Here is a 25731-nt window from a genome sequence, read left to right on the forward strand (position 1 = left end):
TTCAAACAGAGCTGAAAGAGCCATTAGTCGCTTCCAGAGAGAGTGGTGCTCCAGATGACAGAATGTCTGAAACAATTCCACTTCCTTATAACACTGGTCCCTCCAAAGCAGTGCAATGAAAGACGCACCCCACCCCCCCACCGATGGCCGCAGAGCCCCGAGGGCAGCATGGCATACCAGAGAAGAACCCAGACTCGGTAACCTGGCCGTCTGGGCTCAAATGCCAGCTCTGTAACTTCTCAGCCCTGGGATCTTAGATGAGCTAACTAATCCCTCTGACCTCTCTCTACACCTCCTCCCTGGGAAGTCCACCATCTCCCTTCGCCCTGAACACCTGCTGATGATGCCAAAATCTGTTTCCCCAACCCGCCTCCCTTTGGAGACCCAGGCCACTGTGTGCCCATCTGCCTTCCTTAAACCTCCACGTGGCATTCTCAGGGCAGCTCGGACTTCATGCACCAAACTCAACTTCTTCCTCCTCTCCCATTAAACCAGTCCCCTTTGAGCTGCCGCGCCTCAGTTTCTGGTACCAAGAAGCCAAGGCACAAACCCAGGACTCATCTTTGACTCCCCTCCCCAACACATCCACATTCAGCAGCAATGAGTACTGCCTAGTTTATTTCTGAAATAAACCTTGAACCCTGGTTCCCCAGCCTGATCATGGCTCGTCTCCCCATCTCCTGGGGAGCCAATGTGAACTAACTGGACCTGGTTGCTCTGGGCTTCAAACCGACTGAGTGTCTCCCACTGCACTAAGAAGAAACTACAAACCCTTTAAGGAAACCCATAAGGCGCAAAAAGTCTAGCCCATCTCTTCCCCCTGACCCTATTAATTCTCAGCCACACTGACCTTCTTGCGTTTCTTCCCCCAAATGGGATCTTCCTAGCCACATGGCCTTGGAACATGTCATTGTTCCCTCTGCTGTCCTTAACTCTTTCCCACACACTCCTCCCGTACTGGTGGCTTCTCTTCCAGCTGTTGAAGATACCTCCTTCAAGAAGCCTTCCTTGACTCCACCCAGTGGAAGCTGTTCTCCCTCCTCCATTAATCTCTTCCACAGCCCACGTTCTCTTCTTTCAGGGCACTTATCACATCTTATACCCGTATTTGTACTTACTTACTTACTTCTCTTAATTGTCTGCATCCTGTCCAGAGCTCTTAAGTTCCCTGAGGGTGAGAACCAATGACATTTTGTTCAATTCCTTATGCCCAGCCCCCAGCAAATATGCTTACTCAATAGACATTCCTGAAAAAATGAGCCTAAGGAAAACAAACGTCAGGTACATGCCTCCCTTATGCTGCCTAAGTGTTTGGAAAGACAGCGGGACATTAAGCAGCTGGCTATCTAAGCTAACAATATCTTGCTTTTTAAAAGAACGTTACCCCACCCAGCAATCGTTGGAGGTGATTATCTAGATGATAAAAATTTGCTTGCAAAGGATTTATCACAATTTTTTATTAGAGTCTTCCTGATACTTTACAAATGTGGTTCTTTTTTCACCTTAAATGAAAAAGAAAAAAGCAATTCACAAACATGTAAAGCATGATACCACTTAAAAAGTGAGTGCACACGTATGCAGGCACTAGCCGGCGCACAAGTCCTCAAACTGTGAGAGCAGAGTCTGTGTCCACGGCCTGTGCTTGCTCTACTCCCTGTCCCGGAGCTCAGACCCGACAAACAGGGCATGGGCAGTGGAAGAAAGATGGAACCCCATCCTAGGAGTCACACCAAAGTGTTAGCAGTAACGGGATGACAGGTGATTTGATTCATGTTCTGTCACTCATTTTGAACGCTTCGATGATTTAGATCTAACTTTTCTGACACACGGATTCCCAAAAAGCATCAGTAAAGTGTTTTATCAGAAAGTGCCAAGGCGAAACGTAACGGATAAAGTGAGAGTTGGTTTGGGGTTGTTTTTCTCCCATTTTTCAAATCAAAATTTTTATCACAGTCCACAGGCCAGCTGGTGTTTAGCAGGGCCTACACTGGGATGGCTGGCTGGCCGGCTCAGATAGCAGAACAAGCAACTCTTGATCTCAGGGTTGGGGGTTCCAGCCGGTGTAGAGATTACTTAAAAATAAAATCTTTAAAAAAATAAAAAGAAGAAGAAGAAGGGGCCTTCACTGACAAGGGAGTCTCAGGATGAAGACCTGACAGGACACAGGGCCCCTGCAAAGCATGTTTGGGGACCATCTGGTGGAATGCCTGGGAGCACCTCCTCCCCAACCCTGGGCCCTCTGCTGACTGCAGACAAGAGATGGGCAGAGGTCCCTCTAGGAAGGGCCGGCTGGACGGACGGGCCGCCAACCACAGCACTCGGGACAGGGAACAGCAGGGTGGCGTCCCCTACACGCGCACCGTGTGCCTGGCCCCACGCCCAGGGCATAGGGCTTGCAAAAGAAAACTGGAAGATGACTTTGCCTGTGTCTTTTCCCATGTCTCATTCAAGACTCTAGTAATCCAGGGGCACCTGGGTGGCTCAGATGGTTAAGTGTCTGCCTTCGGCTCAGGTCATGGTCCCAGGGTCCTGGGATCGAGCCCCACATCGGGCTCCCTGCTTGGCGGGAAGCCTGCTTCTCCCTCTCCCACTCCCCCTGCTTGTGTTCCCTCTCTCGCTGTGTCTCTCTCTGTCAAATAAGTAAATAAAATCTTTAAAAAAAAAAAAAAAAGACTCTAGTAATCCATCACCAAAACCCCTATTTAAAAATCAACACATCTTGAGGGGAAGAATGAAGGGGGGAAAATCGGAGGGGGAGACGAACCATGAGAGATGATGGACTCTGAGAAACAAACTGAGGGTTTTAGAGGGGAGGGGAGTGGGGGGATGGGTTAGCCTGTGATGGGTATTAAAGAGGGCACGTACTGAATGGAGCACTGGGGTGTTATTCGCAAACAATGAATCATGGAACACTACATCAAAAACTAATGATGTAATGTATGGTGATTAACAATAATAAAAAAAATCAACACATCTTTTTGGATTGGGAGAATTGCTCGGGAGATCTTCTCTTATTTAGGCAATTTCAAGGGAGCCACAGATTAAGAATTACCTTACAATTCTCCAGAGATAAGAAAGAGTCCTACCTGCCATGTGAGGATATTTTAACTTGGCAATGAGTTAAAGAAAAAAAAAAAGTTAAACCTTTGTCATTTTCTCTATCTAGATCTTTCGACAAAATGAAAAAAAAAAATCAAATTCTTTGGAGAAAAATATAAAGAACCTCTGTAACACAGCAGACTAATTTTAATCTCGCTAGGAGCAACAACCTTTTGTCTGTGCATGTGTTTTAATTATTTATTTTTGAACTTAAACAGATGTCTTTTATAAACTCACACAGCCAGGATCATCTGACTGGAATCTATTTAGCAGTGTTATCTCACACCGTCGCCTCCAGGCTGAGTAAACACAGACTCTGAAGAAAGAATCACTTGTTCACTGATAAAAAAGTGTGTACAGTAGAAGAAACTATTCTAGGGTAAAAGGTCTACTTAAAATGTGTCACAAAACACTTGCTTATAGGAAAGGTGCCCTTTTCTCTTAATAGGAGTTTTCAAACAAGAGAACTCTATATTACAGTATGAGCTTATATCATGAATGCAGGCAGGTGAGGCAAAGCAAAGTTTACTATTAGGTAGGAGGACGAATAGGACTTCAGCTCTGCAATTTTTGTAAGCAAATAACAGAAAGTCCCGCCACCCAGGGCTGCAAAGTTCCAAACCTATTTCCAGAGAGCAAATAGGAATCTCCTGCGTTGCTCTCATAGTCCAGGGTCCTATGCCCTTGCTCCTAACGGAAGCATCTCCCGGAAAAGATGAATTTTGTGATACCTGGGTCCATGGGAGGGGGGGGCAGGGGAGCAGGGGGAAGGGGAGAAATACAGAAAGTAACTTGACTGTCCCAAACTGGGGCGAAAAGAGAAAGAACCGATTTTTTCCAAATGACTACCACATCGTAATTGTACAGATGTGGAAATAAGGTTCCATCCTTTGCAATTATCTTCTGCCAGTGACACAAAAGGTATTACCAAGGAAATGGGCTGGCGGCCTGACTTCTGTTTAGAAATGTATGGGTCTCATAGGTCCAGGAATGGCTTCCGTGTGGGGACCCTCCACACAATGTGGTATCCCCATCCGTGTGGGGCACACAACTGCTTTTTACTAACATCTCTACCAGATGCTGAGCAGCGGAAGGAAGGAGAGAAAAATCCTGGCAGTTTTAAATACACTTTAGTAGCCATAAAAATGGGAGATTTTAGAGTGACATGAAACTGTGCTCTTTATACGCCTTAATCATGCTCAGCCTTGTGACATCTCATATTCTTGTCTTCTCTTGCTTGAATGTTCACAGGCAGGGATGATTAAACCCAGCAGGTGCCCACTAATATTTGCTCATCTGATTAGCTGTCCACTCACCAAAAATGACACAGATGTGACAAAAGTCTGTTTAATTTGCAGACAGTCAAACTGGATAAATAAAGCTCTAAAACAGATTTTCCAGGTCTGAACTATGTCACCCAAATGGATCAAAAGGACTGGAAAATTGCAAAATCTCCTCTTGGCTCTGGGCCATACAATTACAACCATATGTTACCATTTGCCTAATTTTTAGAGTCATCGTTGACTGACTCAACATGAACTCAACACCTATCCTGCTAAACGACAATCATGGCTAACACACAGAGGGTTACCGTGTGCCGGGCACAGACCTAAGCACTCAATATGAATTAATTCACATAATTCTCACATTAACCCCACACAGTGGGTGTTAATACTATCTTTATTTTACATACAAGGAAACCAAGAGTCAGAAAGGTTTTACTTGACTTATAAAGTGCCCTGAGTCACACAGGTAGTAAGTAGCAAAGCCAGGATCCAAACGGAGTCTGGCCTCAGAATTTATGCTCTTAGTCACAATGCTAGGCCACCTTTATCTAATGAGATCATACAGAAATTATTAGGAAGGAAGGTAACTTTTTAAACAGTATTAAAATATGATGTCAGCAGGGGCGCCTGGGTGGCTCAGTCGTTAAGCATCTGCCTTCGGCTCAGGTCATGATCCCAGGGTCCTGGGATCGAGCCCCGCATCGGGCTCCCTGCTCAGCGGGAAGCCTGCTTCTCCCTCTCCCACTCCCCCTGCTTGTGTTCCCTCTCTCGCCGTGTCTGTCAAATAAATAAAGAAAATCTTTAAAAAACACAGACACAACACGACGTCCACATTCCAACTCTACTGTTTGAAGCACCCGTCCTATCTCGCACCTACGTCTGCCTGCCCAGCATAGTGGGAAGAAAACGGCGTTCAGAGCCGGAAACTCAGATTCGGTTGGGATGCTGGGACCCAGAGTCACATCAGCTCTCGGGACCTTGGTTTCCTTGTCAATAAAGGGAAGAAAACAAAGCCAGCCCTTCCCCTATCAAGGGTGTTATCAGGAATAAATATAAGAACAGGTGGGGCAGGCCTCTGTAAAACAGAAAACACACCCCTTCCAAGACATGCCAGTCTTGGGAAGCCTCCAGGACACAGCACGCACTTAATAAATACTTGCAAAAAGGACCGGTCGATTCTCCTTCTTTGCAGATTCCGTAGCCGTGAATTTATTTACTCGCTAAAATCTATTTGTAAGCCCCCAAATAAATACTTACCATGCTTTTGCAGTCATTCATGGCCATGTGCGCAGGCAGAGCAGGGAAAATTTTACAGCTGAGGTGACAAGGTGAGGCTCTGCCTTCCTGTCTCCACTCTCATACTGTGAAAAAGTGTCCCTTTCAATGTACTTTCAGCCCCACATTTTCTGCATTTTTGTTGGTGATTCTGCTGTTGAAAATGCCCCCCCTCTACCCCGGCAAAGAACTGAAGTGCTATTTAGTGTTAAGTGCAAGACGGCTGCAAGGTGCCCAAGGGAGAAACGTGTATGAGAGAAGCTTCGTTCAGGTGTGAGTGACTGTGGGCTGTGAGTTCAGTGTTAATGAGTTAAGTACCTAGTAAGGTATCTTCACCCAGAAACACACAGAAAACAAGGTTATGTATTGACTGATTGATGAAGATGTGAGCAGGGGCTCATAGAAGCCCACCTCTGTCCCTCCCCTCGAGCGAAGGGGCAGTGCTCCAGGTCTGCAGCTAACTCAGTGTTCACGGAGACTTGACGACTTCACGAAACATGACTCTTGCGTGACTCTTGAGCAACACAGGTTTGAACTTTGGGGGGTCTATTTATTTCTGGATTTTTTTTTTTTTTTTTTTTACAGTACCGTGCTGAGAACTTATTTTCTCTTCCTTATGATTTTCTTAACATTTTCTTTCCTCTTGCTTACTTTATTGTAAGAATTTGGTGTATAATACATATGCAAAATGTGTGTTAATTGACTATCAGTAAGGCTTCCAGTCAACGGCAGGCTATTAGTAAAGATTTTAGGGAGTCAAAAGTTATGTGCAGATTTTTGACTATGTGGGGAGTCAGCACCCTTAACCCCCACATTGTTCAAGGGTCACCCGTATAAGCCAAAAATGTTATACTAAAAATTCATTCCTGTAGAGTAGAGGCAGCTAACATAGGAGGACAAAGTTGGGATGCTGAGCTCTAAAGAGGAAATGTAAAAGTACCTGGATCACCCAGTCTTGGCCCCCTCTAGGTCTCTGTCCATAGCTGAGAAGCCTTTGACCAACATCAGCCCCAGTGTGCAAGCACAAGGGCTCCCATCCTTTTGTTCCAACATACATGGAGCTCAAGAGTGCACGGCAGCCTCACCTCTCTGGGCCTCCGGAAGTCTACAGCTTGTCCCCTGTAGGAAATACCAAGGCCCATCTGGAGGCCATGCAGTGACCTCACTCCACTCCACTCCTGCAATCCTCCAACTACCCGGATCTGATATTCCTCTTTTCCAGACTCAGCCTCAGAGAGTGATTCTCACCAGAGTCGGACAGCATCCAAGGTGTGGAGCCAGAATTCAGACTCAGCTCTCCCAGTCATCCCGGCAACTCTCCAACAACTCAAAATGGGAAAATCAGCCTATATTCTTACACAGCAGCACCTTTTAGAAAGCATCCAGGGAACATGGCAGAGGTGTCAGGCCATTCAAAATTCATTTTATGAGTCATTCAAATGCAAGCAAGAAAAACGGCCTGGAGGATAAGGGAACACTGTTGAGTCCAATCTGAAGACCCAAAACTAAAAGCTTTTTTTTTTTTTTTTTTTTTAAACCATAGGGGAAAATGTACAAGCCACCCCATGAGCCTGGGGTCCTGCCACACGGAGACCACACGAGGCCAGCTACCCCAGACAGAAGTGCTCTTGTGCTTCTCCTCTGACCTGAGCTTGAAGGGAATGGAAATGCAACTCCTAGCTCTGGACCTGGTTACACAAGGCTGAGCTAGCTCCCAGCACAAGTGGGTGATGCCAATGTTAATAAAATGTCACCTCAATTACTTTTGCCAGGGTTATGAAAAGAAACTGGAGACTTCCTCCCTTGGGCATCTTCTGTTAATTGCCATTTATAAAAGTTTTGTTTGCTAGGCCTGGAATATGCATTATTTTCCCTTTGAAGACAAAAAGAAACTTCTAAAATATCAATCAGCATTCCAAATGGCAAAGTGATTTGTTTTCCAACTCACACTCTAGGACCAGCTCAGGAGTCTGTCTGAAATGCAGGCATCTGGTAACAATTTGTGACAATATAAAATCAAAGCTGAATTCCCATGTAATATGTTTTTTTTTTTTTTTTTAAGCCCAGATTTCACCAGCCTGCACGTATCTTATCCATTTCCTTATATTCCAGTCTTGACTTTTATTTTCCTGGCTCCACAAGAACTAGAGTCATACATAACGTATGTCACACCTCTTAATAGGCTCTACAGGCTAAATCCTTTCCAGCTCTGTGAAATGCAGCTTGCAGGGAGGGTGTATGTAGATTGGGCGACCAGACTGAAATATATCATTCCTATCTCTTCCAATCGGCCTCGCCTCAATTATTCACTTGCCTTTGGAGCAAACAGGGCTGAACAGAAAAGTCTGGTGTAGTTACTCCACATAGCTGCTCCCCGCTGACACATCCAGAGTCAAACACGGGCCGAATCAGTAAATGACACCAACATCAGGGTATATTCTTAGACAGTGAAAGTGTTAAACGGTACGAGTGTCGAGAAACACCCGGATTCTCAGAACACATTTTGCTCAGGAAGGGTCACAAAACTTGTTTGGTTAAAACGATGCACGTGTCAAAGGCAATAAAGCACCGTAGCTGAAGTACGGTCTTGCTGGGGAGACAGGACCCCTGCTCTGCTGAGCTCTACGTGACTTGGCGGGAAAAGTAAGCTCCCTAGTAAGTTCCCTCCTTTACAGGGTGAGGTCTGCCCCTCCAAGATATGCAGATCACCAGCAGAGCATAAGGGGATGTAATAATCGCATCAGATATTTACCAAAAACTAACTATGTGCCAGGCACTGTGCTAAGAGCTCTACAGAAATCACTGGATTTAATCTTGGCAGTCATACCGTGAGATGTCTGATTATTACGGGCTGTTTCCCGTCCTCTTTACAGATGAGTGGACTTCCATGGGGATTACAGAATCTGCCCAAGGTCACACCCAGGAAACGGCAGATCTGGGATGTGAAGCGATTTCCATATGCCTCTAGAGCTCAGAATGTCAATGTTCTGTAAACATGTTAGGATGAAAAACCACCAATAAAACAAGAAAAAGGCACAATTGTGCTGAAATATTAACACGGCATCGTGGCCTTACTCTGAGTCATGGGGCAAGTACAAAGTCACCACGACCCTGAGTCCCTGTTTAGCTAGTGCAGCCGACCAATCTTGCAGATCGGCAAACGGTGGCTCCTTTTCCCCTGGAGAATGTATCTTCACCCTCCATGTTCTAGATCGCTGGGACCTCAGCACCTGGTAAAGAGCTGCAAATATGTGCAAGCTGAACTAGGAATTGTTTGCAAAATCTTAGGATCTCACTCAAGGATATTTTTTTCTTTAATAAAAAGAGATGACAGGTCTTTAACTGAAATTAAGTGAATAAAATCTGACTTAGGGTATTTTTTTTTAATTGATATGCTCAACACTTACCTTAAAAGGTAATTATTAGAATTTTTAGGCCAAAGAACTTGGGAACGAGCATAAAACTTGAGATCATCTCTAAGCAGAAATACCCTTCTCCACGTCGGAAGAAAAAGGAAAATGTATGCAACTTCACTCAAAAAGTTCTTTATGACCCTACAGACAGGCCACCTCAAACTATCTGGGGATTTTGTAAAAGCATAAGCTGGGGGGTGGTGCGGAGACAGTGAGAAGAAAGAGGGTCATCTCCAGGTCTACAATTTTTCTCTTTTTTTAAAGATTTATTTATTTATTTGAGAGAGACAGCGAGAGAGAGCACAAGCAGGGGTAGGGGTAGAGGCAGAGGGAGAAGCAGACTCCCCACCGAGCAAGGAGCCCGACATAGGAGGCTTGATCCCAGGATCCTAGAATCATGATCTGAGCCAAAGGCAGATGCTCAACCGACTGAGCCACCCAGGCGTCCCTACAATTTTTCTCTTTAACCTCACACATTGGATCGTGCCCATGCCGTCCTCCCTATCCCAGCGATAGCACTGCCATCCCATCAGTCCACACACTAGAAACCTGGGCTTTTCCCCGGATGCCCCCATCTCGCTCACCCTCCACAGCCAATCCATCTCCAAGTCCTCAACCCCCGTGGAACCCGCCCTCTCCTCCCCACCCCCATCACCACTGCCCTCATGCAAGTGGCCGCCACTTCCTTTCCTCCCCGGACCCCAGCGGTGGACCTACGCCTCCCACCTGCGGCTCCCCTCATCTCATCCTCTTCCACATTGCGGCGGCACGTTATTTCCAAAGCGAAATTTTGGAAATGATTCCCCCCAGGTGGAAACCCTCTGATGGCTTCTGGAGCACTCTCCCGGTGACAGTCAACATCCCCAGTGTGGCCCTGAGTTCACCCGCCCTCCTCACTCTCTGTGCCCCGGACCCAGCGCTTTGTCTGCTTCCTCCAGGGCTCCCAGGCTGGTCCTGTGGTCTGCTCCAGTGCTCCGCTAACTGCTCACCCTTCAGACCCCCAGGAGCCAGCCTTCCCCCCCACAGCTGGGTCTGACCCACTGTGGCACTTACACCAGGCTGCAACAGGACCAAGGACCTCCCCACTGCAACACACACCACAGCAGTGGTCTTATGCTTGCTGGGGGGTTATCAAGGTCTCTCTCCAACTGGAGGTAAGCTCCCCATGACAAGACGGACCACCAGGTCCCCGGTAAGTTCTGTCAGTTCCAGTCCATCTGGAGTCTGTCACCCCCTCGCCATCTCCACCCCGAGGCCAGGCCATCATGTCTCTTGGCAGGATACTCGCCTGGAGGCAAGGGGCTCACAAATGTCTCCCCACATCCATGCCTGCCCTCCTTCGATCCACTTGCCACACAGCTGTCAGTGGGCCCGTCAAACAGAAGCCAGAGCACCGCTCCCCTGTGTGGCTCTCCCCCAGCTTCCAGCTGCAAGACAGTGGGCACTGCCCACCGCGTTCTACAAGGCTTGGTGGATTACAGCCCCTGCCCAACTCTGGGGCCTGAGCTCCCTCCAGCCCTACATTCACCATGGTCCAACTACCCCCGCCTTCTTTTTCTTCCTTAAACACATCAACCATGGGGTTTCCATCCCAGGGCCCCGGGACACATGGTTCCTGATGCCCGAAACCCATGTCCCTTCTTAAGTGGCTAACCGCATTCTCATTTAGAAAAACCTTTCCCGGCCATGATGTTTAAGGGATGCTTACAGACCTCAACGACTCCCTCCGGAGCACTCTTCAGAATTTGCTTGATGTAGTTTTTTATGGTTGCTCTTTTTTTGCCCATCTCCCAGGCTAGAGACTAAGATCTAGCTATGAGGGCAGGGGCCCCCCAACTCTCTGGTGCCCCGCGGTACCCCCAGTCCTTGGCATATGGCAGAATGCTTCCAACACACCTGTTGGAATACTCGAACAAACTGCTAAGATCTGCAAATAGAGGGAACTGTGAAATGCCGAAGGAGGCAGGGAAGACTAACTGAAAGGGACCCCTCAGAGCCAGAGTCTAGAACTCACCAGAGAGATGGGGGGGAGGCGCAGAAAAGGAGGATGAGCCTAAAGCAGTCATGTGGAGCCTCAAACCTGAATCACCTGGACTCTCAGCAGAGCCCCACATCTGGAAAGAACTTCCACTGATTCACACTCGATAAACATGTTGAAGCAAACTAAAAATATGTCATATAACACCAGACAGTTTACATCTTCCAGAAGGTGCAATAAAGCTTGAGACACAACAGGCTTTGTCCACAGCAACAACACTGTTCCCAAACTCGCACGGACCCCAGATAAACTTCAAGGGCCTTCAGGGACAGATGGCTGGTCCCCACCTCCAGAATTCCGGATTCAGCCTGGCTGGGGTATGGCCTGGAAAACTGCATTTCTAATGAGTTCCTAGGTGATGCTCGTGCTCCTGGTCCAGGGACCACATTCCGAGAATGACTGATCTACAGCTATGACAAAGAACTGAGCAAAAACAGACTTGTTCCCCAGAGAGTTTAGGTCCCCCCCCCCAAATTCCACAGTACCCCAGCCACCTAAAGACACACCGTCGGGCTGTGCATCGGGATTTCTGTCCTTTCCCACCGGCCAGGATGAGGAAGGCTGGTCCACACGGGTGGAGAACCGGATCCAATCGAATGCTGAGACACCACCATACATGTGCTTCCCCAGGGAAATCCATTAACACAAACTGGATGACTTCAAAAAAACAGAAATTTATTCTCTCAGTTCAGGAGACTAGATGTCCAAAACCTGGGTGTCGGCAGGGTTGGTTCCTTCTGCTTCTTCCTTGCTTCTTCCAGTTTCTGGTTCTTGCTGGCAATTCTTTGGCTTATAGATGCATTGCTCAATCTCCGTCTCCATCTTCCCTGGTGTTCTCCTCTCGGTCTCTTGTGTGTTCACATGGCCTTCTTATGAAAACACCAGCCTCTGGCTTTGGGGCCTACCCTACTCCAGTAGGTCTTAACTAATTACAGCTGCAAAGACCCCATTTCCAAACAAGGTCAACATTCTGGGGCTCCACGTGGACCTGAATGTTGGGGGACATGATTCGACCCAGTACATACCTCAAGGGCTGCAGAGGTGGGTGACCCAAGGGACTTCAGAGATGACAGGTAGTGCTGCCACTGAGGGGCACACCCTCAATCCACGTCACGATGACAAGCTAGCGTCACATGTCTGTGATGGTCAGAGTCCCTGGTGCTGCCTCTGTGCTCAGGCCCCCACCTTCCTCTGGGACCCCTCAGCCAGCTTCATCACCGATATCCTCACCTCAGGGAGAAATTTTCCAGCCTCCGTGAACCTCTGGACACTCTTCCTAAAATTCTGCATGTGTAAAAGTAGAGGAACTCCCTAAAAGTGAAAAATTTTGGACACACACAAGTTCATCCTTTCTGAATGGACAATGAGGATGCCCAAACGGTGAAAAACATAAGGCAGGCACTCCTGGGGTCATCCTCCTCCATCTGACCTGCCTCCAGCTGTTGGAAATCCAGCTCTGCTCACACTGCCCCCACTCAAAAGCCTCCCTCCATGCTCTGAAACGAAACTCACATCCACAATTCAGCACCCAGTGTACTGAGCCATCGTGCGCCTGCAGGCCCAGCTCCAGGGCCCTGTGCGAGAGAGCTGCCCACGCCCACGGCAGCAACAGCGGGCCTGACCTCTCTTGCTACCCAGGAGCCCAGCTGCCTTGGGTTCTACTTCTCTTCTGGCTAAGGCAGGTGCTGGCCCCACTGATCTGTGAACAATGAAGCCACTTGACTCTGCACACGGAGGCGTGTGAACAACCCGGCACACAGAGGGGTGTGGGTTGCCGCCAACCCAATGCCAAGCCACGCTGGGAGCCCTGGACTCTGTCTAACTCTGCTCAAAGAGAAGAGGTGAGGGCCACACGCAAAGGGATCTCTGAACAGTGAGGAGGAGGACAAGTCACCAGAGTAGCATACAACGGACTCCATGGTCATGACCACACGGCCTCAAGGGGTGCCCCAAGGTCCCTCACCTTTTGGGGATATCCTGCTAAGAAAAGGCGGCTGGACAGGCAACACACAGACCACAGAACGAGGGCTGTGGCTTCTGCAAAGGGAGGGAGCAAAGGTGCATCTTCTAGAATTTTCTTCCAGCAGTCCCACGTGTGCCCCAGGCAGCGTCTTCTACATGCCTGTGTGTGGGCCAGACCAGCTGTCGACCTCAACCTCACCACTTTGCAGTTCCAAGGGGACAATGCTGAACATGTGAATTCAGCCTTCCTTGCTTCCCGTCCCTGAGACCTTTATTTTGGCAACGGAAATCGTCAAGACTCCAGTGTAAATAGAGGCGAAACGCAGGGCCTAACGGAAGGGGTATTGTTTTCCTTCACCGCTCTGATTTTACTTTACTACTATTTATGAAATTAAAACAATGCAGCAAATTATCTGTTCAGTGTACCATAGCATGAGCTCCAACCAAGGCAAACAACTCCGCTCCAGATGATCTTAGCAGACCCCGTCAAGTTTCTCAACAGACGGTGTAAAGCGCAGGGCAATCTGGAGCGGACTTCACAGCTATTATTTATTTGACCAATCAACTACCAAGGGCCAAACCTCCGCAAGGTGCTTCATGCTGCATTCTTATTTTAGGGCTTGCAATGCTCCAGAAAGGCAGGCACTCTCCTCTCCATTCTACAGATGAGGATGTTGAGGTTCAGAGGGGTTAACTGAAGTGCCCAAAAGTGCCGTACGTGGCAGAGCCTTCCAACTCCAAAGCTGGTCTTTCCAGTCTTGAATCTGTTCACCGAATTAGTTGAGGAGGAGGCTGAGCAGTCAGGGGCGGGGACCCAGGAACCAGCACCAAACACTGATTTTGGAGCAAGATGTTACTGTTCCACAACCAGGCTTCTTGGGCCTGCCTCAGAGCTTATCACGTGAAAATCAGCATCCCGCCTGCTGAGAGGCACTGGCCAGCCAAAACTATGGCACAATATTTCTTTGTACTTCAACATACTGGATACAAAATTCCGGCTCTGTCACACCCACAGTTCATGACCACAGACCTCTTTGTTCTTCATAGTCTGGACTTCCTAATCGATAAAATGGCTAGCACACTGCCTTTTTGAGATGACTTGATGAAATAATCTATACGAAAACATTCTGTAAACTGTAGAGTCCCAAAGAAGCAAAGAGAACTTGTATCATCAGATGTTTTGTTTTGTGATGGATAAATCGAGTCCCTCAATTACTACCCACACGTGACCTTGGACATCTGTCATCTTCCTTCTTTGCTATTCCCCCTCCAAAAGCAACCTTTGTTCAGCTCATTAAATAAAACACCTAATGAGAACCACCTTTCAACATCGGATCAACCATTTGTCCCCTAGCGTGCCAAGGCTTGTCCTTAGGCAAAACTACAGACTTGGCCTGTCCTCTAGCTCCTGACATTCCCCAGCCCCTTTCCTAAGACAACCAAAGCAGACATTGGGTTGTAAATGTTGGTTTTATAAAATCATTGGGTTAATGAGTAAAGTGCTTTAAAATAAAAATCCATGTGCTAGGCATCTTTGGCATTCTCAGTATTTTACTATTCTCTTCTTGAATGGTTTGTCATCTATCATGGAGTTGAGCTTAGGTATAAATACACCCTGGCCTTTAAATCAAGCACAGGACGGGGCCCTCTCACACATACACATATTATCACATTATTCCAAGTCCTAAACGTCTGGCATTTGCATGTGCCGCTTTATAAGCTTTTTAGTCTTTGCAACCAAATGTGCAGCAATAAACTCCAAACCGCATTAATGATAACCCTGTTAAATATAAACTAGTGTGCAATTATCCAAAATGCTAACACAAACAAAAAGGGGGAAAAAAAAAACCAGGAAATTCTAATTATATGTTCTTGGAGGCCTTTAAAAACCAAACAAAAATAAAAATATAACATCACATAGTCCGTAAAAGAGAATAATGGCTAATACTTTTGTGATTCCTACACATAACACTGAATGGTCTGCTTGATCTCCACAGTGTCTGTGCAAAGCCCGGTTCTTAAATTGCACGTAGGCTGAAACTTGAGGGGGTCCGATCTTTTTTTGTGGTGGAAAGTAAGTGGTGGTGACCTTTGGGGAAATTCACAACATTATGTGAAGTAGCTGATTCTTATAAAAAAACACCCTGGTTTTCAACACTCTTCTCCTGATGGTGACATTGTGCATAGCCCCCCAAGGGCAGAATGGAACCAAACGATGTACTGGTAAACCAGCTCTCTAGAGGGGAAAAAAGAGAATCCCTGACTTGTAAAGTTGACTGATTGCTGGGGTGTAAATATTCCCATCAGGACTGATTTCAGGTTATCAACCAGCTCAGATTCCCCCTTTGGTTTTCTCTAATCCCTTCTGTAGGAGCCAGCTACCACACACCGGGTCTAGCAGAAACCCGCTTAGAAGCCAGAGACACCAGAGTTCACATCCCAGCTCTAGATCCCAGCTGGGCCTTCGGCAAGTTCCCTTTACCCCTCCAAAGCATAGCTCTAAAATGGATGGCATCCCTGTTCCACAGAATTGCTGCATAAATGAAACAAAAGGATACACATAAAGCACACAGGATGTTGAAAGGCACTCAGAACTCTGTATGTGTTCCCTCCCCTCCCGGGGGGAAGGGGAGAGGCAGACAGGGGTGGAGTGGGCCAGATGGGGGTACAACTTACATCACCTGCCTCACCCCCACGATGGGGACAGAAACATGCAAGTGGGGAGGTTCCTTATTGCACAACTGAGGAAGGAGGTGGCAGGGAGGCTGTTTTACCAAATAAAGGGTTGGGGGTGACTGCTGCATGAAAATAAAAGACCTAAAAGGCTGGAAGAGGGTATCAGGATTATTGGGGGACTTTGAGGACCAAGGGGCCCCATAAAATTTTAAGCGGTTTTGCCAGTGTCTTGGGATCAAATTTCCCTACTAACCGTCCGGGAATGTGGGTTTTGCTCGGTTCTGTGGGTGCTCTACAGAGGGAGCTGCTCCACTTTGCTGAGAACCAGCCCCAGATGTTCACCAACCAGCCCCCAAGGGGCCAAGAACCAGAGTGGGGTCGGGGCTAGTATGCACAGATGCACCGGGAAGGAAGAAAAGTCAAGGCTGGGAGAGGATGCTCAGTGCCAAACAGGAGGGCTCTGCGGGGTGACAGGTCAGAAAGGAAGGGGCATCTGGTGGGAGGGGAGTGGGGACCCTTCCCACGGAGAAGCCTGGGGTGCCCTGTGGAAAGCCAGCCCAGCATGGACATGACGGGCAGCGAGGGGGGCGGGGGGTTGCAGTGGTTGCCAGAAGGTGGCCACACATGAAATACAAGGAATTTAAAACGGACAGGGTCAGACGTGGGTTTCGGAAAGTTCTACCAGCCAGGGGGAGAAGGAGTGGGTGGGCCCAAACAGGGGCCAGGAGCCTCCAGGAGGCAAGGAGGGTGAGGGCGGCCAGGGAGGGACCAGGGGCCAGGGCACCCCTCCGGGGTACGGCGCGCTGGGCTGGGGCAGGGGGTCGCATACGTCTCCTGTAAGGAGCCAGAGAATAACTAGCTTAGGCTTTGTGGACCATACGGTCTCCGCCACAACTACTCACCGCTGTTCTTGCCGCACAGGCAGCCAAAGACAATACAGAAATGAATGCCGTTTCCAGAAGACGTTATTTATCAACAGCCTGTGGGCCGCAGTCCGCCCACCCCGGAGTTGGGGGGAAGGGATACAGACGGAGAAGACACAGAGGGTCCAAATGGAAACACACCCAGGAAGGAGCAGTATTGTTCCCATTTCATGGATGAGAGCCTCGTCACAAAGGCCGCGGGGGCCACAGTTGGTGCCGGGAGGGCCAGGCTCGTGCTCGACTGTGCTGTGAGCTGCCGCAAGGCATCTGGCAAAGCAGCGGATGCATAAACACAGCAACGGAAGACGGGCCATCGAGATGTGGCTGAGAAGAGTTCGGGAGGCAAGGCAGGCACCGGGCAGGGCCGGGCTCCTGGAGTCGCGGGAATCCTCGCCCACCCCCGACTGTCTGCTGGGCCCTCTGAGCCCACAGAGGTCCTCCCCCAATGCCAGAAAGGCAGAAACTGAAATAAGGCCCTTATGGTCATGTAGGCCACCCTCTGCCGGGTTCAGCTGAAGCCAGTTGAAGGAGCGTTTATGAGCCTGACTCAAACCACAGCGCAGGAAGACACAGACTCTGGAGCCAGACTACCTGCATTTTTATAATTTTTTTAAAGATTTTATTTATTTGAGAGAGAGAGAGCGCGCAAAAGAGAGAGCTGAGCAGGGAGCCCGACGTGGGGCTCGATCCCAGGACCCGGGGATCATGACCTGAGCTGAAGGCAGACGCTTGACCGACTGAGCCACCCAGATGCCCCTAGACTACCTGCATTTGAACACAGCCCCCCATGGACTCCAGGGACTCTGCTTCAGAATGGGGGTGATGTGGTGGTGCGGTCTCAGGGCGGTTATAGATATGAACTTGCTTAATCCTCATAAAGTGCTTAGAATAATGCCTGGGACCTGTTTGGTAAATAAAAATACCGTGTCAAGGCACTGAGCCCGGTCCCACAGGGGAGGGGCTCAAAACAACACATTCACCTCTAAGCACTCATCACTGGAAACATTGGTCCATTTGTTATTTAGATCTCCCAACAGACAGGGACCCCCTTTTATGTCTCTATCTCCCATGACTAGCCCACTGGCACTTCACCAATGAGAGTCATCACGTTCAATGTTTGTTGAATAAATGACACATGGCAGTAAGTCCCCAAACTAGAATTTCCTCTACTACATACCCGACAGATAAAAGTACCTAAAGCCACCCTTTGCCCACTCTGTGGCCTTGGATTCCTGCCCCTCCATGTTTTTTAGGGGGCTGGAATCAATGTCTACAAAGTGCTTTGCAAAGCTGAAGGCCCCTGAGCAACACAGGAGGTCAGCACAGATCTCTTTCTCAATGGGGTGCCGTTGGTTGGGGACTGACCAACTCCCGAGGCAGTGGCCTCCAGCTTGGATGGCCTCCTGAAGTGGCCAGTCCAGTTATGACAGCTTCACTGCCAGAGGGAGCACAGCTGAAAGTGTTTGGAAAGTTCTCCCTTACACCAGGGGAAATCCACTCATTCCTTCATTCATCGGCACATGGCCCGCCAACTGGAGCCACATGGCCACCAACTCAATGTCACTTCTACATCCGATTCTAAGGGTAGGTTATCTACACGTCCTGAGCTAAACACGCCCCGTCCTCAGCAGCAGGCCCAGGACTGAGCCACTCAGAGCCCCAGGCCAGGAAGAGTGGCAACTCATCTATCCCAGCCCTTTAAGTCCATAAGGAAACTGAGGCCAAAGGTGGAAAGCGACCTGTCCAGGGTTACCAGGCCTGGCAGGGGCTGGCCCAAAATCCAGAGCTGCCAAGTGCTGACTGGCATCTCTGATTCACACCATGTCACCTCACCAGGCCTCACCTACCTTTCCTTCCCAGTGTGCTTTAAAGCCCACCTGCCCCAGGCCCCTCTCCCCACCTAACAGCTCTCCTTCCCATGGGAACAAGTCCATGCAAGCAGAGCCCCTGAGGCCAGCTGTGGGGACAGGGTACAGAGCCATGCTGTGGCTCCCCAACCCCCTTTCCAAAGGGCAAAAGGTCAGACTTTCTAGCTGCCCTTTCTGGGCACTTGCCAGCAGTGAGCAGGCTTCCGATTTATTTCCCCTTCTGAGTTCGCCCACCACATAACAGGCTTTGTGAGAGCAAAGGGGAGGGCAGCGGGTGAACCCCGGGCCACTGACCTCAGTCTCTGGCAGGGCACGGCCTCTGCCGAGTTTTGGGCAAGCATCCTGACCAGCGCTGGTCCCAGCTGCCTGGGACGGCAGCTTTGGCCTGTCATTCATGTTGCTGGAAAGATGGCTTAACAATAACCTGGGTTTGCATATTGCTGGAGGAGATCAAAGTTCTGTCTGGATTTCTAAAATCCAGACGGGTCAGGTGACTTACAACAGGAACATGGGGTGGTGACGTGCCTGAGGTCACAAAGCAAGGAGGTAACAAAGTTGAGGAAAAACGTCCATCTCCCTTCTCTTACTCTGGCTGTCAATCTCCTGGTCAGCCCACATAACTTCTTTTTCTTTTCACTGAAGGCAGGGACTATGGATACAGCACCTGGACATTCACCCCAATAGGGGCAAGGCAGAGGGAGGGGTGGTTAGAAGCTCTAAAGCAGCCCGAGCTCTGCCCCAATGGGCTGACTGACCTTGAGTACATTACTTAACAACTCCGACCAAGTTTCTCAGAACAATCACAGTAGCCAGTAAAGCCTTCCTTCTCAAAAGGCTGCCCATTTGTATCCCGCTGTAGCTGTTAGAAATGCAGATTCGAGGCTCTCCCAGACCTGCATGATCAGAATTTTCCCATTCTTTCAAGGTCTAGGGGATTCTAAAGATATTTACATTTGAGAAGCCCGGATATAAAGCACTTGGAACATGCCCACGCAGAGGCAGCCCTCAGCCCTCAATTACATAAGCCCAATTCACACTGGACACAGGCCCCGGCTTCCTAGAGGAATCAGACCCAGAAAGGCTGATTGACTTGCCCAGGGTCCCGGAGTGGCTGCAGGATTTGAATCCAAGACTTGGGAGTTCTTTTGCACCCATGGGCCCTCTTTCCATGTACGAACTAACTCTCCATCCATAAGGCACAATGCTAACGCAGGTGCTCTAAGAAGCAAAGCCTCCTGTTTTGTTTGTTTTGTTTTGTTTTGTTAATTAATTCCCTGGTCACCGTGCAGGGTCCTCAGTCAGGCCTGACGGCTCACACTGGTTCACCCGGGCTTGACTCTGTGCTTCTGGGTGGCTGCCTACGATTCAGAAGCTCAAGGAAGTGGAGCGGCCCAGGGCAACTGCCCCTGCTGCCGGGGATGAAATTTTTAAAGTGAAAGGAAGCCTTAAAACACACCTTATATATTTACACTCCCTTTCACCTATTAAGACCTTCGGCACGCAGCTGGCCCCGCCCAAGCAGAGCACACAGCAAGGTGTCAAGCTAGAAGGCATCTTCTTGGCTTCCCACCTCTGACACCTAGCCAGAGAGCAAACCCCAGCATGTTGGCTTCCCAGGGCCGGAGCCCTGTCCATCAGGCTGGGAAGATGCCCAGGCCCACAGGACTGGGTTCCCCAGAGGCTCCAATGGAGACGTGAGCAGAAGCAGCCGGGGGCCCAAACAAAGGTTAAATGGGGGGAGGGGGGATGACTCAAGAGTAGAGAATCACACCAGTATGACCGGCCTGCTGCATCCCAGACAAACATTTCCAGTCCACAGCTCCAAAATTGTTCTAGGGCCTACCACATGCAAGGCACAAGCACATAGTTGAGGGACGGAAGAAAAGATGGCAGCCTTGGGGGATGTCAAAGATCCGGGTTCCCATCTGGGCCAACACTGGTCTGTGAAACCACCTACCTACACACAGGGTGGCTGTGCAGATTCAACAAAATATAGATCAAATGTCCAGCCCTGGGCACAGAAATGGTGCCTGGGCCTGGGCACAGAAATTTTCCTCTGTCGTTATTTCAAAGTCTGCAAGTCCGAGCAATGTCTGCGATTGGTTTTACAAGTGTCCAGACGGAAATGACACACAAGAAAGCGTTTCACGGTTTCAGATCGAGAAATTCTGATTTTTATATATTCGTAACAAACCCAATATAGGATATCTCAAGTTCATTATAAAGGCAGATTTCAGGTTAATTATGGCAATGCCTTCCAAACTTTCATTTGTGTATGAATCACCTGGGGATCTTGTTAAAATGCGGATTTGCACTCAATCTGGAGTGGGACCGGAGAGTGTTCATTTCTAAGAACTCTGGTAAAGCTCAAGTTCCCAGAGCCCACACTTTTGAGCAGCAAGGTTCTATGGAATTCCTTAAATAGTAAGAGACACATCCAAGGAAGGTATAATTTGATTTAAAAAGGACATCCCAAGAGAACACCCATGAAGTAGTATATGGAACCACTCTGGCTAGCGAGGTTTCTTAAAGGGAGGCACACCAGGGAAAGCCAATGGCGTTTTCGTAAATTGCCCCTGGGCCCTATTCAAATGAGTTTGTACTCTACATCACACGGTTTACGCAGGTAAAAGTACTCGTTACTGGTCATAAAAGCAGCACTCTTCTGACAAAATTCTCGAAAGCAGTGTGGTGTCAGAAACAAAGCATCCTAGAGTATTTCAAGTTCATGACCGCTCCAACAGCTGTGGCCAAGCTAGGCTCTTCAAGGCCTTTTTAAATCCCTTTTTACCCATTTACCTCCTCTCTGTACATTAAATTTCATGCTGTTTCTGTTGACAGCTATAATAATAAAAAAAATGCCTCTATCAAGTTGCCAGATATGGATAATCACTAAGTAGTAAGACGAATGTGACTGTCAGGAAGCATCTTCAATTGACTGACTCATCCTAACGTGCGTGCTGGGGGGTGGGGAGCCATAAAACATCCAAGGGGGTTCATATTTACGGGACTGGAGATTAAATTGTGGCTATTCTTTGGATCAGAAATACTAACACAGGGGCGCCTGGCTGGCTCAGTTGGTGGACCATGCAGCTCTTGATCTCAGGGTTCTAAGTTCCAGCACCGTGTTGGGTGTAGAGAGGACTTAAAAATAAAATCTTAAAAGAAAAGAAAGAAAGAAAGAGATAGTAACACAGAAGATTTTCCATATCCCCTGAAATGAGATTCTTGGAGAAAAAGTGTGGGGTAATCTGACCCCCAGCTGCTTTTAGCACAGGAACACATCTGTCTACCGTGAGACATAGGCCAGCCTTGCACACTGGCTTAGAATAACATGTACATGTATTACAATTCCTGTCATGACCCTCTGGCCTGGCTGGGCTAACGCTCAAACTATAGTGTCATTATGAGCCAATGCGTGATGTCAAGCAGTAACAGTGAGCTGCCCAGAAACTGCTGAGTATGCACCAATCGCCCAGAAAGGAAGGGATTCCCCTCCTGTGCACTTGCCCGCTGATGGGGAGATGCGTGCTCAGACAAGAAATGCCAGGGCCAGGCGGTCACCTGTGCCCAGCATCGCTAATTCATCCATGCAATCACAAGACTGCCTCCCTGTTCCACATCCCTCCCTGCAGCCCATGCACAATCAACACCGTGAGGCTACACACCTAGGGAGGGTCATGATTTCACCCTTTGGGGAAGAAGGAGCAAATTTCTGGATGAGCCTGGCTTGTTTTTCCCCATCTGTCCGTTGGGGGAGGAAGTGAAGTTTTCCAATAGCCCACCTTCTTACTTAGGCCAGAAAAAAAATGCCTGAGCTTTCAAAAGAGCAGTACAGGAGAGAGGCTGTGACAGAAAATGTTCTCCTCTCTCATCTTGAGGCCTGCAAAATGTTTCCATTTCAAAAGGGGAAATCGGGGCCCCCAGAGGTTAAAATAACTGAGCCAACCTGGAGCCCCTGCTATAACTTCATAGGGGACCTCATTAGCTAACAAGGGAGGATACTCCCTCCCAGGAAACAGGCCTCCATTTCTCCACGGCTCCCCAGGCAGGGTCTTCTCCAAACTCTGGTCCCACTGCCGACACAGTCCTAATTCCCAACTGTCCTCTGAACATATGTTGACAAACTCCAGCTTTTTCCTTCACAATAAGCAAGTTTCCAACATTTCAGATTTTTGCTAAGATGCCTAAAACCTGCAGATGACTTAAGCTGGCAAATACAAGCTTGTAACTAACTCTAGCAAATTCATCTTGGAGAAAAAAAGTCCTCAAGCCCTATTTCCTCCCTGTCCCCAAACTCCAAGACCCGGTGCAAGGAAATGTAAGGATTTTCCATTTCTTAGGAAAGCAAAAGGAAAACACCAAGTTTTCCTGGGACACGGGACTACTTTGAGTGCAGGCAATAACTCCTCTCAGGAGGGATTCACCGCGCGTCTTCAAGAAGCTCAGGCTCACACGCGCCACTCAGCCACCAGCCGGACCCACCGCTGGACTTTGCGCCCCGCCAAGTCTTGCCTGGCGTGGGGAGAGCGCGCCTCTGGGTCTGGACGGGGTTTCTAGAAGTTCGTGATGCCCTCCTTGCAATGGGAGGTCTGGGTGCGGCTTTTTAATGGGCTCCCGCAACTCCCAACTCCGGACTCACAGCATGAGCGTGATGCTTCTGCTCTGCGAGTGCCGGGCTCACGCGCGCACCTGAGAACACACACTCCCTGGGGACTCTCCCTCTTTCGCGTGCCCTCGTGCTTTGGGATTTGGGCCAGAAGCCCAGGGATCCGGCAAGGCGCCGGAAGGTGGGAGCGACCAGTGTCCCGCAGCCAAGAGCCGGCCTGGAGGGACGTGGGGGTTAGGCGCGCGTCGCGTCCTGCATACTCACCGGGACCTCTGCAACTGTTCCAAGGCGCTGGTGCTGGCCCCCTGGCCCGGCTGCTCCAGGGAGCAGTAGTTCTGCGAAGTCTGCCTGGAGAAGGCGATGGGCAGGATTCCCTGAGTGAACGAGTTGAGGCGACCCCGACTGCCGCTCCCACTCGCGGGGGTCCCGGAGCCCAGAAAGGCGGCCGTCGGCACCTGCACGCTGGAAAAGGCATCGTCCTCCTCCAACTCCTCCTGCCCGGCGTTCCCGGGCCGGTCGGGCAGCTGCGGCGGAGCGCAGGAGGCGAGAGGCGCCGGCCGGGGCGGCTGTAACTGCTCCCCCGACGCCCGGCCCGCGCCCAGGGGGCTCACGAAGCCCCGGGCAGCCCCGGCCCCGAGCCCCGCAGCGTGGCCGCCGGGGACCAGGGGTTGCAGCGGCGAGGGCTGCGGGAGGCAGGGGCCCCATCCAGCTGCTACCGCCGCCGCCGTGCCCGCCGCGGCGAGCGCGTTGCAGCCGCCCCGCTCGGCGGCGGCGAGCAGGCTGAGCCGAGTCCTCGCGCCGCAGGCGCTGCCGGCGCCCGGCTTGGCCGCGCCGCTCTCCTCGCCGCCGCCGCCGCCCCACTCCTCGTCCTGCAGCGGCGGCCGTCCGTCCAGCGAGATGTTGGTGAGGAAGGAGAGGGCAGCCTGGCGGCGCCGTGGGTCCATGCGCGGCTTCCGGGGGGGCTCGGGCGGCGGCGGCGGCCGGGCCGGCGCGGCGGCCGCGGGCTGGGGCTGCGGCGGCGGCGGCGGCTGCGATCCGCGGGTGGCCGCGGCGTCGGTGCCGGCGCGGCTGCTGCTCCTGCAGGCGGCCGTGCCGGCGGTGGCGGCCGTGGTGGCGGCAGTCGCCGCCATTGTGTCCGTCTGCGGCGGTATTTCCGCGATCCCCGGAGAAGCGAGCGGCGCCCGAGTGCTAAGCGGCGAGCGCGAGCGCCGGTGACCCGGGCTGGGCAGGGCGCGGGGCGCGGGCGGCGTGCGCGGCGGCCCGGCCCCCCCGCGGGCGGGCCATGCTCGCCCCTCGGTGCTGCGGCTGGGGACGCCGCCGCCCCGGCCCACGCGCGCGGCTAGCTGGCTCGCTGGCCGGCCGGCGGCCGATCGCCTGGTCCCGGGCCCTCCCCGCCCCTGCGGTCTCCGGCCGCCCGGCCCGGGAGTCCGTATTTATAGGTGCGCGCGCCCTGCGCTCGCGCTCCGAAGCGCTCTTTGCAATAACACAGTATCACGTGTGAGGAATGAAACCTGGGAGGAAAACAAAGCCGCAGGCGGCGGCCGCGGAGGCAGGCGGCGGGAGGCGAGGGGCCGGAGGAGGAGGAAGAGGAGGAGGAAGGCAAAGCCGAGCGGGTGGCGGGGCGGGGGATCTGCCGGCGGTCCAGGTAGCCCGAGCTTCCTGCGGGGAATTGGTGGCTCCCAGGGCGCGCGGGAGCCAGCTAAGGGAGGCGAGCACGTTTCGCCGCCGCGCCCGCACTGGGAATTGGGGGTGCGAGCTGAACCCCGCAGTCGCGGTTTGAGGATGTGGTCCCGGGAGAGTTGTGGGTCTGCAGGATAGTTACTCGGAGGGACGCTGAGATTTGGCCTACGAGCTTGTTAACTGGACCCCGCGCAGCCGTTGGGCCCTGAGAAATAGATCCTTATTTATAGTCACACGGGCAGGTCCACAACCCCTTACGTGGATAGTCCCACCTTAAAGCTGTCGCTTAACCACTAAGTTTGTGTCTCATTCATTCGCAGGCCGAGGTGCAGCCCCTGAGATAAATGTACACCCTCGGTGCGTAAGAGCCCAGGCTCATTTGAACATCTTCTGTATGGGCCGACTAATTTATACATCCCCATTTGATGGCGCTGTCACTTTTCATCTCTCTCTTAGCAAAGGCCAACGTCAATTTTTACTCTGTGAAGACCGAAATAAGCTATGATGGCCTCACACCCTTTTCCCCTGCACATTTCGTGGATTATGATCTCTTTTTATCCCGTATAAACTGGGAACAATTGGATGGTTACTTTCTGTCATTTATTTCATAAACATCCGTTTGGCACCTACCATGTCTTCTCTTAAGATGGGGTACCTGCCCAAGGATTCGATGACTGTTCCAGAGCAGCAACTCTGGACCTGGGAGGAGTCATGGAATGCTGTACGTCGGGGCCCTAGCCCCAACAAATGCCTGTGTTGGCTGAGGGGGGTGGGAGGCCAGGGGGCCCCCGGAACCATCTGAAAAAATGTGTACCGGTTTCCCTGTGCAGTTTGGGTGACTTACCAAATGTAGTAAGGAACAATTGTCACACTTTATTAAGCTCTGCGACAGCTAAGACACC

At 50.6% G+C, this 25731-nt stretch overlaps 1 protein-coding gene across 2 annotated transcripts in view; it reads right to left on the reverse strand.

Moving 5' to 3' along the window:
- CABLES1 (Cdk5 and Abl enzyme substrate 1) overlaps nucleotides 1-24619 on the reverse strand; it is a 111117-nt gene extending 86498 nt beyond the window's left edge. Inside the window, exon 1 of one of the 2 annotated variants that reach the window (XM_064577827.1) lies at nucleotides 23414-24619. In XM_064577827.1, the coding sequence (XP_064433897.1) occupies nucleotides 23414-24279 (866 nt within the window). In that variant the 5' untranslated portion in view covers nucleotides 24280-24619. The remainder of the gene's footprint in view (nucleotides 1-23413) is intronic. The other variant, XM_045886935.3, reaches the window with a different exon arrangement.
- Between the last annotated feature and the right edge of the window lie 1112 nt (nucleotides 24620-25731).

This window comes from Mirounga angustirostris, unplaced genomic scaffold (assembly GCF_029215605.1).
Source record: "Mirounga angustirostris isolate CCGP_5_RB_7025 unplaced genomic scaffold, mMirAng1.0.hap1 SCAF_14, whole genome shotgun sequence".
Lineage (NCBI taxonomy): Eukaryota > Metazoa > Chordata > Mammalia > Carnivora > Phocidae > Mirounga > Mirounga angustirostris.